Source organism: Trachinotus anak, unplaced genomic scaffold, assembly GCF_046630095.1.
Source record: "Trachinotus anak isolate AG129_WGS33_773 ecotype Australia unplaced genomic scaffold, CSIRO_AGI_Tana_v1 ptg000026l, whole genome shotgun sequence".
In the NCBI taxonomy this organism is placed as follows: Eukaryota; Metazoa; Chordata; class Actinopteri; order Carangiformes; family Carangidae; genus Trachinotus; species Trachinotus anak.
Window position 1 is genome coordinate 5,891,916 of NW_027273877.1, and position 16,942 is coordinate 5,908,857.

Sequence of the window (16,942 nt, forward strand, 5' to 3'; positions counted from 1 at the left end):
GTTAGGAAATGAGTTTAGCATCATGGGAAATGTTTGTGCTGATTTCCTTTCCTGAAACTCAGATGAGAGGGGCAAAACCACTCGTGTCCGTACTGTAAATATAAAGCTACAGCCAGCAGCTCATTAGCTTAGCACAACAATAAGACTGGAAACAGCTCTGTTCAAAGTTCAAAAATGCACCTGTGGTCTCACCTGGGTGCTTATAGACAATAATTGCCCAATAAATTTGACATTTCTGTTGTCTTCTCATCCATCTCTCACCAAGAAAGTGAATACATTTCTGAGCTGCCTTATTTTTTTAACCATGAATAAATCATTAGCCACAATTTGCTTAAGGCTTCAGAAAGACACCTTATTTTGAAAGTGGTACCAGTAGTTTTTAAACCGTGCTACGTTTAGCTCACCATCTGTGTCACTGTACAGGTGGTTGCAGACAGCTGGTAATGTTTAATGACCACCAATGACATAAAGAAAATTGAGCAGCTCCCACAGACTTTCACTCCTCTCCCCTCCCCCATGTGTATGTTGCAGATCCCTGTTTGATATTTGAGCCGCTGCCCCTCTGTGCGCCTTTGGATGAACAGGAGAAGTGAAAGGCAGGTAGCTTAAAACCAAAAAAAAAATTTTTCAGATTATCTGAGTAGCGTAGTTGTTTCTCAGCGACAGGTAACTTTTTCCTGCATTTAATCACCATCAGCAGACGACTGAAGATTAAGCAAACCCTCAGGGCAGAAAAGTTAGCCGCTGTGCAGCTGTTGCTCCCACTCAAGCATCCTACCACCACCACGACCCCCGCCCTTCTTCAACCCCCACCCAGACACACACAGACAATGTGTGAGACACACCCAGGCACATATGCCTCGGACTTGCAGCCACTCACACCACCAGCGCCAATTGAGATGTTTGAGTCGGTGCCCTGAATTTCTCGCTGCTGCAGCTCTTGAGAGGTGTTCAGGAGCTACTGCTGCGCCTGCGACGCTGCTGCTCAAACATGATTAAATTTGAATAGCTACTAAAACACTGTGGAATAATGCATTCCTAGAAATGAATTTATAATGTGTTTCTGTTCTCGATTTATGCTGAAGATCTCGTGCAGTACGTTGTATTCACCCCAGAGGTTCCCTCATTTTATTTCAGACTGTAAAAGTATTTTGTCGGGGGTCGAGGCAGAGTTGTAATGTTGGCCAATCCGGTGTTCAGCCCAACAGTTGCTTAGTCAGTAGTGATTCACTTGGGAGTCATTGATCTGCAGGACTTGGGTTAATGAAATAGTTGGTAGTGTGTTATCTCTCACCTCTGCAACAATTCATTTAACATAGCTGTGACTAATCAGTGCTGAGCTTCTTCTAAAGAAGATCATCATGAATTTCTCATTTCTAAGCCCTTAACACACAGATTCATTTACTACAACCCCAAATTTTATGGCTGCACTCATGTCAACCTTATCTTTATTAATGGATAAGTCACATGTCATCCTCCATGTGATACCAGAGTGCAGCCTATATTAGATCCTTCCCGTGCAAAAAAGGAAAAAAAAAATTAGCTGCAAAATTAATTTTAAAAAAAGACAGAAAAAAATCCATTGAGTTGAAATATTAGATGGTTGCATTAAGAGTAGAAACCATTCAAAGAAAAACTATAAACCAGCTCATGTATCTTAGAATAAAATCTGATAGATCTGCAAATCAAGAAAAAACACAAGAAAAAAGGCCCGAAACCTTCTGAAACGTACCCACGGTTTTGCTTCTGTTGAGTTATTATCAGCTAATGGCACAATTGTGATAATTGATCAGTGAATAACTTATAGCAAGTGTGAGAGGAGCCTCCTCCTCCCACAGCCCGATAGAAAATCCATTTCTTTCTAAGTAATTATCATTAGCCTCCTACATTTTCTGTTATCGAGACGAAGATCAGGCACTGAATACATATTCTGTTTTTGGCTCAGAGTGTGTCGAGCTTCCCTTCATCTCATAAGCCTTTAATTCTTTTTGGACTCAGCTCTGAGCACAGCATCTTCATTCAAGGCTACGTTTTGTCGTCCTTTGGCTCTTTAAAATCAGAGATGCTGGAATATTTAGACTCAGAGGAACTCAAATTGACTGATTATACTGTACACTGTAACCTCTACAGCCAGTATTTATGTGGAAAGTGATGATTTAATGAGGGCAGGATGTTGTTTTTGGATAATTCAACTTCACTCTGAGTAACTTTTTGAACTTCTTTACACCAAAGAAACCTTCCTGCACTTTAATACAACTCCCTTTTCAACAGAGCTGTCTCATTACTCACTGTTCACATACTGTTACTTATCTTGCTTCCTTTATATTTCCTTCTTTGTTATCGTTCATCATAACTAACACTTTCTACTGAAGGCACCCTTGTAAAAGGTTTATGTTTTTTTGTTAATAACTAAATCATTTACCAGGTATTAGTTACAAGCTGCACAGTGAATGAAGAACTAATTCGGTGTCACCAGGCTTTGTCTGGTGTTTTTTATTTCGGAAATAGTGATGTCTGAGAAAAGTAGTGATATGGGCCAGTGGGTCACAACCTGGCAACCCATGGGTTGCTCTTATTGATGGCACGTCTGTAAAGCTTTAGTAAATGGTTTGTTATCCTTAATAACAACAGATTCATGTCGCTGTTGACTTGTAGAGCAGTTGTGGGATGATCAGAAACAGGTCACCAGGCGTCGGTTTGGAGGGAAATCTGGATTTAATGCTCCAGATGTCGCTTAAAAACAATATTTGGCCTCAATCTATGCCCTCCAGTAATACTGGAGAAAAGCTTGGGGTCAAACCGGGTCCCGCTCCGGCTGAGGTATGATGGCTGCCACACCTTGTTGCCATACCCAGTTGACTCCCGCTATGTGGCCACTTGGCAGTGCAGTGCGCGTCTTGGACACGGCGCTGCGCTCTCGGCGCTCCGCCGCTCTCCTCCTCTGAAAGCACACCCCGCCCTCCCCCCACCTCCATCTCCAACCTCAGCCAGCGCCGAAACCGCACAACCAGAGGAGAGAGGACATTCATCCGCGTCTTTGATAGTAACCGAGGCACGCCGTCTCCCAGCCACACTTCTCCGCACAGGACCCCGGCGTCTCCAGCCTCTGTCAGCCGCGGCTGTGCGCCCCGCTCATCAGCTCGCCCGCCAGCTGCTCCGTGCCGCGCCGCTCCGCTCCGCTCCGTGCCGGGGCAGTCCGGTCGCCTTGCCCTGGAGAGCAGTTTATTCCCTGGAAGCTGGATGAATTATTGGAGAGTTGTGAACAAGTGCGAGAAGAAAGCTGAGGCTCGGGATCTGCCTCCTCGCTCGGTCCAGGGAAGACGAGGCTCGGCCAGAGTTGTGGATGATAATGGAGGGGACGTCCCTGTGTCTTCCTATTGTTATTTTACTGATGCAATGTAAGTGCCTAATGGAAACTAGTTATTCAGAGGAACCATTAGTTGCTCTGCTTGTTTTTGGTTTTTCTCTCTCTCTGCTCCCCAGATAAAACTCAGGAAATGGCTGATTAAGCTTTAATGTGTTTTAACTGATCTTGTTACTTTTTAATTATAGTGGTTTTTATTTTATTTTTATTTTTAAAGAAGTGATGAATCATTTCAAGGTGGAGAGACACTTTTTTTCAAGAGTGTATTTTTGTCAAGATACATTTTCTTAAGAGTTTAGTTGGATTTTGCTTCACTGTTGTTTGAGAAAACATTTAATTGTCAGAATTATAAATCTTAAAGTTCAGTATAGAAACTAATGGGATCCTTTTTTGTTTTCTTATTTTGTTGTTGAGTGTTACACTGTGGTTTCGTTAAAGCCCCTCTGTGAGAGTGGGCTGCTGATGCTGCCATGCTGGGTTCCTACAAGTTGGCCCAGAAGTTGTACTTGGCAGGGTGCCCTCTGAGGGTGTAGGCGGCACAGTGGTGGCGGATGGGCCCCAGTTTTGGCAGAGAAAGGTTGTGGATCCATGCATGAGGTCAGTGGTTGGATTACCACCAGAAACTTCAAACTGTTTTTTCTGTGTGGCAAGGTGTTTTCATAGCAGGAGACTGAGGGTCGTAAACAAAACAGGGAAATACAAGTGGAAACAATCCTGAGAAAATCTGTCTTTTAAACTTTCCCCCGACGATCCTGTGTGGACGCCTGTGAGACGTGCAGGAAAAGAGAGAGCAGTGGACGTGGTGTTAGGACACCACGGGAGCCGTGGCGCTGTGGGATGGATGTGATGAGACAGTGAAAGTGAGTGACGCACATTTGACTCTGTGTTGTCCACGTTTTGCCACCTGTCAGGCCACCAGGTCACGGGTTCAGAGGTGTATATGTGTGTGTGTGTGTGTGTGTGTGTGTGTGGTTGTGGTTGTCCAGTCCCACTGTGGACACCCTGACAGAGATCACGCATCATCTGCTCATTGATAGATGTCAACAGTTGAACGTAGCAGCTTTAAATGTCCTCGACTGCACGCTGGACTGTATTTTTTTTTTTTTTTTTTTTAAAGTGCAGGAGGAGAAGCTTTGGGTGGAGATCCAACATCCCCCATCTCAATCACACACACACTCACACACACACACACACCGTGCCTGACTGAGACAGCTGTTGCTCACAGGGTTACAGTCATACAGAGAGGCTTTGTTCAGAGAACACACACACACACACACACACACACTGTCCTCGCCCTGTTTTTCTCTGAACCCCCACAGCCTTGAAACGTGTGTGCCGCCCACATCCACGTTATCTATATCACACAGGCAGACAGGACATTTCCTATGGGTCCATCTTCCTTCCCCTTCCATTTGTTCCCCGTTAATTTGAATAAGTGCCTTAATTATTACTGCGCCATGCTTTTGACCTCGGCACAGTCCTGGCAACACCCACCCCAGTCTCTGTAACACTCTGTACGGACCACGTAATGAGAGTAAAGCTGCGTGCCAAGGAGTGAGCGTGCCATCTTTCTATTTTTGCTCAGGCAAGGGGGTGGCTGGCCCTGCATGAGTTTAAGCTGTCGCAGTGTTTGGTTGATGTTAATGCCACTCACGACATGTGTGTGTATGTGTGTATGTGTATGTGTGTGTGTGTCTCCATGTCTGTCTTGATGCCTTTGTCTACATGTTTCTGTCTGTCAAAGGCACAACAAGCTCTCGGCAGAAGCATCTTAATTACCATGGTGGCCATATTTGATGCCACACTGGCAGACCACCAGAGACTTCCTGCTGCGAAGCACATAAAAAAACTTCACTAAGTTCATGAAAGAAATTTTCTGTGATCTATTTTGGTTTGTGATTCACACTAAATTCTCTTTGATGTGGTAAAAATAGTAAAACCAACATTATACAACTTGATTGGGCTGCAAGTTTTGCTCACATGGCCAGAAATGCTCAGCTCACCAGTGGCCTAAGTCCAGCACGCCTGTTTGCTGGACTCACTCCTGAATCTTGAGATAATTTCAAGTGCTGGCCCAACTCTGGCCTGGGTGCTGCTAACTGGAGCTGACTCTTAAGCCCAGAGCAGTCCAGACTACGAGAACGTAAACCAAGTCTGGCAGCCGAATGTGGGCCAGATATGGCTCATGATCAGTCTTCACAGCCAACGTTGGCCAGTAATCAGCATGAGTCAGTTTACCTAGAAGGTAACGCTGTCTAAAATAGCTCTCTAATAACAAATCTAACACTTTTGCTTCAGTGAGACTTAAAATTAGTGAACTCTACATCTCCAGGCTGGAACACGGCGCATCTGAGTTTTTCTGCAAGACATTTACCTGGACAGTGCAGCCACAACAACAGAGACACAACCCTGCAGGAACTCCCAGTGGTTCAACATTTGCATGCTAACAGGCATTTGCCTCTGTCCAATTCTTAGACACCCGGCCGTTTATTTAGAAAGCTTTCCACCATGTGAACATTACCCACCATGCAGTTGTGAAATGATCTGTACAGGCCATGTGTTCATTGTCTGCCTCGACGCCTTTGTAGTTAATTGAGGCCATTGAAGCTGACAGTGTTCATAGTAGTAGAGCGCACAGTGAAGCACGACACGGGGGCAGCGGGACTTTGCACACACAGACTCCTGGCTCGTTTTTTGATGTGTGTGCTTTAACGTGTGTGTGTGTGTGTGTGTGTGTGTGTGTGTGTGTGTGTGTGTGTGTGTGTGTGTGTGTGTGTGTGTGTGTCAGTCAGTGCAGCGGCTAAGTGCAGGCGTGTTGTCAGCCCTGCTACTTTTCCTGTTTCTCAAAGAGACACCCTTCAAGGTGGCAGCAGGCCTGGTCTCACACTGTGTGACAAGAGCTTCTTCCATTCACAGTCCCACTGTCTGAGAGGATCTCCCTCGCCTTCAATCCCACTCTCTCTTTTATTCATGCTTCTGCGGGTCTCTCGTCCGCCCTCCACCAACCTCTGCTCGCCCCCCCCCTTCCGCCCCACTCTCCTCCACTCCATTTCATTTTTATGCTATTCTTAGGGCTGCTCATCTCTCCTTTGTCGTTTATTCCTGTCTCTTCTTAATCTCATTGTATCTCCCTCCCTCGTCTTGTTCATCCTTTGGTGAGACAATGCTCCTCAGAGGGTGTCGAGGTACACAAGCCAAGACAGCAATGATAATCCTGTTACAGTGCCGCAAGTCGACACATGGCAAAGCGAGGGGAAGAGAGAGCGTCTGGAGGGAGAGTGTGCAGTTTTAATTCACTTAGCTCAAAGTTTGACCGGGTGAAGCTGGTGTAAATTGAGCCAACTTCAAGAAAAGCTTTTAAAAAACTTGAGTGTGCGTTATGCTGCATTTGGCAGATGACATTATTATTGTATAGGCTTTTGTTTATTTAAAAGCCAAATTAAAAATAGCCGCCATCGTGGAAGTAAGAGCAAGAGAGACCTTTGGGTCTGCTTATAAGCTCCAGTTTGAATGGCCGTCCAACATGGCCGCCTTCCTGTCCTTTTTCCTCACTTCCTGCCCTTTGTCTCAGCTTGCCCTTCATTCTTCCCTGCCACCCCTCCCTTCAAAGGGGAAATCTTCTGTAACTCATAGTAATGCAGACACAATGGGCCGACACAGGATGTTACTGACTAACAGGAAACTGCAGAACAGACTGATTCCAGTATGTGTGTTTTCAGGTTTTGAATTGTGAGATTTTTATCTGTATTTGTCGAACCATGTGTGTGAGCCAGTGTGTTTGTGCAGGAGCAAGATAATTTATTCAGCTTCTTGCTTTCAAGAATATGTGAAGGTGATACCTTCATTACACCAAATTAAAAGTTTGCTGGAAGTTTTTCGTTGCCCTTAATGTTCTGGGTAAGAATCCCTGAGGCCCATTCAACATTTATTATGCCTTTTCAAAAATGTGCCCCCTTTTCTTAATTTGCAGACTTTTGGGAGATGTTAGGCTTTCATCCTGACGCTGTTTCATGCTTGTGCCATGTGCGTATTTCTAACCCGTTTCTCCCTCAGGTAACCTTCACCCACATTTCACCTGCATTTAACAACAGGACGAGCAGACAGTAATCCAGCCTGTAAACCAATCAGCACTCAGGAAAGGCCGCTCCTGTTTCCCCTTCCTGTTTGGATGCATGTGTCAGTGGCGGGGGAAATAAACACGGGACAGTTTGCCGTGGGCCTCTTGCTAATGCCCCCGTCATACATCACGTCAATCTGGACAAGCTGCTGGTGAGACGCTTGGTGACCTTGTCCTAACCTGTGCTTTAATAAACATACGGCGGGCTGCTCCTTAACCCCGCAGGATTAAAGCCAAGGAGGGAGTAATCCTGCTCTCACCTCAGATCTCCTGGAGAAAGCCTCAGTCGCCTCAGACCAGTGTATTCGGCTCAGACAGTAGAGCGAGAGCGAGCAAAGACAGCCATTAAGTATTCTCCTCTCGCCAGTTGGCGGGCAATGTGAAGCACTCCACCCAATTCACCTTGCCCCCTAATGGATGATGAGTTATATTGCGTTCTGAAATGCTCTCACCTCAATTTTTTTTTTCTTAATCTCCCACTCCCCACCCTCTCCCTCTTCTCCCCCATCACCAGGTTCCCCCTCTGTTCCTGTTACCGTGTCGACCAACAGACACAAGGTGGAGGTGCGCGAGAACTCAGGTGAGGCAGAAAAAAAAGCATCTCACTTTTTGAGTCTCTCTTTTACCGACACAATAAACCATAAGGCTATAAATAGAGAAAAAAAAAAAATAGAAGTTGTCGCTGTTGTGCCTTAAATATCTCACTGGTCTCGTGTTCCTGCTTCAGATGCGGTGCTGTCCTGCATGTTCCGCACAGAGAGAGACCAGAACCCACGCATCGAGTGGAAGAAGAAGGGGAAAGATGTCTCCTTCATGTACTTTGATGGACAGTTCAAAGGTGAGAAACCAGTCGGTCTCTCTTTATCCTCTTGGTGACAAACAGGGCATTTGATTTAATCAGCTTGTGGTGCCAGCTGGAGAAGGGTTTGCCACATAGGATGAGAGAAACCACCTACGTTGAGACAGGAGTGATGGATCAACCCAAAGAGATGTTTTAGCTCAGTCTTTGTCAGTGGTGTCAAGGTATAAAATCTTGATCTTTCAGCTTTTGTGGTTTAGGATGTGGATTTAATGGGTGAAATAAATAATGAATCATACAGTAGCTTTCATCCCGGCAGTCTCTTTTGTAGACGGCATAGTTACACTGACAGTTTTCTCAAATATGTCAAGGCTTTGAAAATGCCTCTAACTCATCACCTCTGCTTCACTGGCAGCTCCACTTCACATCTCAAGTTAGCTTACAAGGTAACATAAATAAAGAGTCAATGCGAGGCAATTTCTTAGGAAGAGCTGCTGGAAATTCATGTAAATTCAGGTAAATTCACAAAGAGTCATTTCCAAACTTTCTCTTGGCTAGGTTCACCAGTTAGGCAGCTCTGAGGCAACATGCCTTCTGATTCATGCTGTAAATGTTTCAGGGCCAGTGGAGGTCTGAGGCAATCTCGAAACAAAGATGTGTTAGTTCCTGAAAAGTTGTTTTGTTGAAGGGTCATAACCAGAACAGAACTTCTTAATAATTTCCCAATATAACTGCTTCACAGTAAAAAACAACTGCTTCTTTTTGCTGGAAGGTTTTTACTGTTGAGTTTACATTGCATTAAAGATTTGATGTTGATTTCATGTTTTCTTCATGAATTATTTGTTTCTATTTGATTGATATTGGTGTGTTGTAATAAATATCAGAAAATAAATCAGTTACAAATGCAGGAGCAGAACAGATAAAGCTATAGACAGTAAAGTAAATTATAGAGGAAAACATGCCAACTGCACATGTGCTGCACCAGTTTCACAGTCAGAGAGGACGTGTCCTCCTCCTCCTCCTCCTGACTTTCTGTTCTTTCCCTTCAGGTCCTTTTGAAGGTCGGGCAACCATTGAAGGGGCCACGGTAACGCTGCAAAGGGTGACTCAGGAGGATGCTGGGGAGTACCGTTGTGAGATCAGTGCTCCTCTTGACTCTGTCAGTTTGGGCGAGACCAACGTGACACTGAAAGTCCTGGGTATGATTAAAAATCTATGATGACAAATGGCTGAAACGTTTGAAATTTTGCTTTTGTTTCAGTTTCAGTAATTCTTGTGTTGTCCTTTCCTCCAGTGCCCCCCCACACCCCCTCCTGTGAGATCCCCAGTTCGGCAGTGACGGGCTCAGTGGTGCAGCTGCGCTGTAGAGACCAACAGAGCATCCCACCTGCTACCTACTCCTGGTTCAAGAACAACCAGCCAATCAGCCTGCCCCGCCAGGCCAACGCCACCTATTTAATCAACTCACACACTGGAGTACTGGTGAGTGCAAGTGTGTGTGTGTGTGTGTGTGAAGATAAGAAGACAAGGAAGGATGGTGTGTGTATTGGCAAATGTTTCACACTGTCTCCTTGCAGTAACGTGTTATTTAAAGCAGCAAACAGAGATGCTTCTGTCGAGTTTTGGGAAAAGTGCTTCTTCTTCTGGTTTTTGATAGTAGGTAGCGTTTCTGAGGATCACTCAAGGACACTTGAGCAGAATTAATGCTTCAACTCAGGCCATTTAAAGCACGCTCTTCCTAAAAACAGGTATTAAAGTTTTTTTCTACCCTCTGCAACTTTTGCAGGAGTTCAAAGCCGTAGCCAAAGAGGACACCGGCCGGTACAGCTGCCTGGCATCGAACGGGGTGGGACCACCCAAGATGTGTGAGGGCAAGCACATGGCAATAGGTTTGTGTTTTTTGTTGTTTTTTTTTTTTTTTGTCCCCCCCCCCCCCCCCCCCCCCCCCCGACACTTCATCCAGCCTCTTCCCCCACACCTCTCAGCACAAGAGAAAATCAGAGATACAGTGCAGAGGAAGAGCCAAACTTGTTTCACCCTGAAACACCTTAAGAAGCTATTGAAAGTGTGACATTTAAGGACAAATTACATGGTTTAAAATTATGCTATTATGTATGGAAAGGTCTTCAGCTTGCAAATAAATTCTATAATGTGCTCTAGGTTAACGCAAGCAACCATTTTATGCACTCAATAAATTATAGGAAATATTCCATGAGTACAGGAAAAGGCATTAGTCTGAGTTGCATTAAATACGGCCCTTGCTATTTATGTTGATGTTTGCAGATTTTACAGTTATCGCCGTTTCACCTCATATTGAAAATGGATCATAACTCTTTTCATTCTCCCTCCCTCTTCCAGAGGACGTTAACATCTCAGCCATCGTGGCAGCGGTGGTGGTGGTCTGTCTGGTCGTCGTGGTCTGTGGCTGTGGAGGACTCCTCTTGCACCGCAACGGCTTCTTCAGCCGTACGTTCCTCTTTCATTCAGTTGTGTGCAGTGTTTTTTTTTTTTCAATCTAATAACCACTTTGTCTTCTTGCATGAACAGTGCTTCAGTTAATAGAAATATTGTTTTTATTCTCTCCAAAAAACAAAAAAAAAAAAGTGACTTTCACTGTTTTTTTCTTGCATGGTGCTCCTGACTCATCCATCAGCAGGACACAGAGGAAGGTAAGAGCTCTGTGATTGCATTAACATTGATGTGAGCAAACACAGTCTTAATACCCTACACACTGAGGATTGCGGAGGGTTGTTGTGGGTTGTTGTTGCTCTTAGACTGCGTGTCTGCGTGCTGACTCAGGACTGTATGGAGTGACAGCTGTGGCTGTGTGTGTCTAAATGTGTGTGTTTCTGAGCCACAGCAGCGCCTGTGTTTTTACTCATCCAGTGATTGGCGCCAACAGATGTAAAAAAAAAAACATGACGAAAGGGTTGGTTTTTTTTTAAATTGACTGCCACTTTTGGGCAGATGTACCTCTGTTGAAATCATGTCAAAATGTAGCCAGATGATCTAAAAAAGATGCTGACAATTAAAGGAAGATAAATAATCGGTGCAACATAATTATGGAATAATTACTGGCTGTTAATCAGCACGGCGGAAAATATTGGCAGCAGATTGAAGTGCAGGCAATTAAACTGATTGGGTGGTTAATTTGAAATGGATTATTTAGATATTGAAGAGATTGAAGAATGAGATGGTGTCGTAACAGAGGGCTGCTGGAGCAATGCATTTACACACAATAACAGTCCCTGTCCTGCAAACACAGTGGGCGTACGGATGTTTTGATGCTTGACTGGCTGTTGAGCCAGAAACCACAGAGACATAAATGCATGTCCCCCTGTGACTGGCCTAAGTCGCTTGACTTTATGTTATTTGATTACTGGCTTGTTACTGCGCTGCGTTTGATGGAGAGTGAACGTTGGAGCTCTCCTTGAAGCTGATGCGAAAGCTCTTTGTCTAGGTTAAAGTCTGATGCTTATCCCACTGAGCTAACTGGAGCTGTCAGTGTCAACTTCCTATTTATAGAGCAGGCTTCTTCACAAAGACAATGTGACATGATTTCTGATGCACCAATAGTAGGCACAAGTTAACAGAGTGGGAATGCAGATCCGGGATGCAGCTCTGCCTTTTAGAGAAAAACAGTCAAGACAGATGAATGTTATATCATGCTGAAGACTGACTTTGGATCAGTTCTTAACTGTTGTTATATGGGATGTTTGTCAGAGAGCTCTGATGGTTGCGTTACCCAGACATAGTTCGTGCCAGTGTTTTGTAGATGTATGAAGGAAGTAGCACACTATTGTTGCCAATGATTAATATTTCAATGACAAGACTGTTTCATGTAAATACTTGGAGAGATATGTTGTTTGAATAGTAGAATCTATAGGGATTTGTAAAGTGTAGGTGCTGAATGTCTTGCTCACAGCTGCAATGAATCCTGAAAGTCACACAGGACTTGGACTTTTGATACTTGGGTGTTTGATTGCTGCATGTGTTGGCTCACCACTTGACCTGCTCACCCTCGGCTCTGCAGCATTGCCGCTAATATATGAAATATTACATCATTCATGAAGGTGTGCTTGAGAAAATAGTTTTGTCAGTGTAATCTTAGTTCTGTAAATTGCTCTTTTGATTTGTACATGTAATTTGTGTTTTGAATGTTTGTATATTCAGGCCATTGCTTGCAGGTTGAAGTGTCTTTTGTACACAGTCTGTTGCAAAAGGTTAGCCAGAAGGGAGAGAGGGCAGGATCTCCAGCTTCCATCAGTGTCTTTGGCTAGACAGTGCTGTTTATCACCGACTGCTCAGTTTGCACTCCCAGCTCACATAATGCAAACCGACCAGTAGGTGATTGACAGAGTTGTCTAGTCATCTGTGTGGTTCATTTCACTGAATGATTGGTCAGAATCTGAAGATTCCATCTTCTCTCCCTTGTGACATAGTGCATGATTTTTCTCCCTGCAGCTTGTAAACAGGGACCTGAATGCACAAACAGAATATTTACAGAGCTAGGATTACAGCAACAAACCCAAATGTTCAAGCACACCTTTATGAATAATACCCCCTCCCATAAAAGCATGGTGTGCAGTGAGTCTGAAGTGACACCCTGTTGTTGACCCTTTTTAAAGCCAACACACTGGCCCCTACAGGTCCTTTTGGATCTCCCAGTGTCATGGTGCAGCCCACATCAGCAGCCAAACCCTGCACAGAACAGAGGACACGTGAGTGTGATGCATAGACAAGTCAACAGACAGATGAGAGCAGCCATAATGATTTGAATCTTACATGCATCTGCAGGATTGTGGTGACATTTTTTTTTACCCATTCACAGAGCAAGGTTATGTTTTTCCGCAGTACCAGTCTTTATGCTAAGCTAACAGTTATACTCGTAGTTTGTTTAAATATGGAAATTATATTATATATATAATAAAATTATATATTAAAATATAATTTTATAAAAATATATATTTTAATAAAATTATATTTTATATATATATATATAAAATATATATTTATATATATATATATATATAAAATATATATTTTATATATATAAAATATATATATATATTTTATTAAAATATATATTTTATATATAAAATATATATTTTATTAAAATATATATTTTATATATAAAATATATATATATATATTTTATTAAAATATATATTTTTATAAAATATATATATATTTTATATATATATATATATATATATAATATATATATATATATTTTAATAAAATATATATATATATTTTATATATATATATATAAAATATATATATATAAAATATATATATATTTTATATATATATATATAAAATATATATATATAAAATATATATATATTTTATATATATATATATATATAAAATATATATATATATTTATAAAATATATATATATATATATATTTTATATATATATATAAAATATATATATATATAAAATATATATATATTTTATATATATATATATATATATAAAATATATATATATATATATATTTTTTATATATTTTATTAAAATATATATAAAATATATATATATAATATATATATATTTATAAAATATATATTTTATATATATATATATATAAAATATATATATATATTTTATAAAATATATATATATAAAATATATATTTTATAAATATATATATATTATATATATATATTTTATATATATTTTAATAAAATATATATATATTATATATATATATATTTTATATATATTTTAATAAAATATATATATTTTATAAAAATATATATTTTAATAAAATATATATATATATATATTTTAATAAAATATATATATATATATATATATAAAATATATATTTTATATATATATAAAATATATATTTTATATATATATAAAATATATATTTTATATATATATAAAATATATAAAATATATATTTTATATATATATAAAATATATATTTTATATATATATATTATATATATATATATTTTATTAAAATATATATTTTTATAAAATATATATATATATTTATAAAATATATATTTTATAAATATATATATATATATATATTTTTTATTAAAATATATATTTTTATAAAATATATATATATATATATATTTTATATATATATTTTATATATATATATTTTTATAAAATATATATATATTATATATATATATTTTATATATATTTTAATAAAATATATATATATTATATATATATATTTTATATATATTTTAATAAAATATATATATTTTATAAAAATATATATTTTAATAAAATATATATATATATATATATTTTAATAAAATATATATATATATTTTATTAAAATATATATATTTTTTATATATATAAAAAATATATATACACATAACTCATTATACCACCTTATCTTACTTCCTTCAATGGGGGTTATGTGATTTGCTGGAGTCTCTGCTGGTTGCCTGACAGGACAGTAGCTCAGGTGTATTTATCAAGCTAACTTAAATTAACTTTACATTTAGGATTGCAGTTGCATACTACAGTCAAATTATTTTGGCTGCCTCTTGCCTCCATAAACAGACCAGCAAAGAACCAGTAACAAATTTGAAGTACATTTGTGTGGAAAAGGGACTGTTAGGTTTATCAGATGTCCCGTCTCTAACGCTGCTCTGCTCAGTCTGACTTTCCTTTTTACCCAATGGGAGGTTTGCCATGTATGATGTGCATTATTTATGCAGGGCAAGATATGATACAACTGTCCGCTGTACTTACCATGCCTTTGTCTTTCAGGTCCAATGTCAACTATGTCCCTCCACCCCAAGAAGTAAGTGTTTTTTTCTTCCTCTCATGTTGGGTAGTGAGTGGTGACGGGGAGAAACGCTGACTTAAGCACCAGCGCTTTACACTTACCTAATGAATGTTGCTGTGTTTTTGATTGAAATCCCATCGCAGTCACCTCCAGGCATCACCAAGGGCCGTAACTCTGAAACGAGTGCAAGAATATAGTTGAACACTAATACTTTTTTTTTTGTGTATTCCACAGCCCCAGGATTTCAAACACACCCAATCATTCATGCTTTGAGAGTACATCACTCTTGTAATATGGTGCCAACACTGGATTCTCTGATTTTACTTTTTCTCTCTGGACTCTGAATGAGCTCTTACGCTACATGCTAATTTCAATCTTCTTCTGGATGGGTTATGACAAGCAAATTTGCAAGGCTTCTTACTCTCTTGCTTTGCTATGTGGTTCGCATCTGTCATTGACGTTTTTCTGCTCTTATGGGATTAAGCACAGATTCATGGCACTCTGCTCCCCCCTGGTGGTCAGATGTTGAAATTCCAGGGACTAGTGGAGACTTACACACTTTAATTCCCTCTGTAGGCCAATTATTTAACTGTGTTTTCTTTCACCAAAGACTGATCGTTTAATTTAAGGGATTTTTTTTTTAATTGAATCATCACAAGGGATTTCGCTTTAAAGCAATAGGGAAGGCATTCCAATCTACTCAAACATAAATGCAGTTTACCTCAGCCAACATTTTGTCTTCTGTAGCACTGGGGCCCCGGCTTCCCAAGGGCGACAGTGCCACAAAAGATCCTTGTGATTTTAGTAACAACACAAAACCAGACAAAGCCAGTCCAGAACAGGAAGCCTCTCCAGCCAATTCTATTGAGACCAACCCCATTCCATCCTAATGTGCCTGCATGGTCTTTTTTATATATATATATATATACCTTGTGCCTTTTTATTTGTCTGTCATTTATCTATGAATCACACTTTTTTGTAAAGAACTTGCCTTACTTTTTCTGTCTTTATATCTTTGTGCCACTGTTTATCAATGTTGTTGAAATGGAGTGTCTGTTTTTAGACAGTGTGTGAATGGATTGTTCAGAGTTTTATTTGAATAGTGTATCAACAATAAAGTTTTTCTATTCAATACCATACTGCTGTTATTGTTGCCATCATTTTGCAGCGGTGGAAAAATAACTGGGCTCATTTACTTAAGTACAATTGAGGTACTTGTACATCAGTATTTCTATTTTCTGCTACTTCATACTTCTACTCCACTACATTTATTTAATAACTTTAGTTACTAGTTCCTTTAAAGTGTAGATTAATATTACAAAATATAATCCACAAATGATATATATTATCAGTCTCTGGGAGGAAAATTACAAGCTACTCAATAGTATGAAAACAGCATAAAATTGGTGCAACCTACCCCTAACCAGCTACAACATTCAAGGGATGTTCACAATACAGTAATAATTAGAATCCAACAATATAGACTGTTATGCAAAGTGAATGCTTTTGGTATTTTGATGCCAATTCTCTTGTACTGTGGTATTACTCATTTTACTCAAGGAGAAGAGCTGAGTACTTTTTCCACCACTGCAATTACAGCACTATCAAACTGACAAGCAGTTATCATTATGATCCCTGCTGGCAGTGATGAGAACATCAATCTAATTAAGTGGAGTGCTGATTAATCAAACTAAATCTAATTAATTGGTTGTTTATGTGACTTGCTTGATTGTTATTGCTCCATTCCTGAGACTGCATTTATTTCCACTGCATGTCACCACATACATGCTGAAAGCCACTTCAGTATTCCCACAGAGAGACATACTGAAGCACAGTGGCTCTGCAAACAAGACTGTACATAAATATTTCAAGTGCATTTC

At 39.8% G+C, this 16,942-nt stretch overlaps 1 protein-coding gene across 1 annotated transcript; it reads left to right on the forward strand.

The window, feature by feature from the left end:
- Positions 1-2,737: 2,737 nt before the first annotated feature.
- Positions 2,738-16,199, forward strand: jam2a (junctional adhesion molecule 2a). The gene is given in 12 exon segments (XM_071463878.1): positions 2,738-3,303; positions 3,305-3,398; positions 7,996-8,061; positions 8,209-8,319; positions 9,330-9,479; positions 9,575-9,762; positions 10,067-10,169; positions 10,639-10,746; positions 10,934-10,949; positions 12,930-13,001; positions 15,044-15,077; positions 15,297-16,199. Coding segments are annotated over 12 exon segments (1,044 nt in total). The 5' UTR covers positions 2,738-3,240; the 3' UTR covers positions 15,336-16,199.
- Positions 16,200-16,942: the final 743 nt, after the last annotated feature.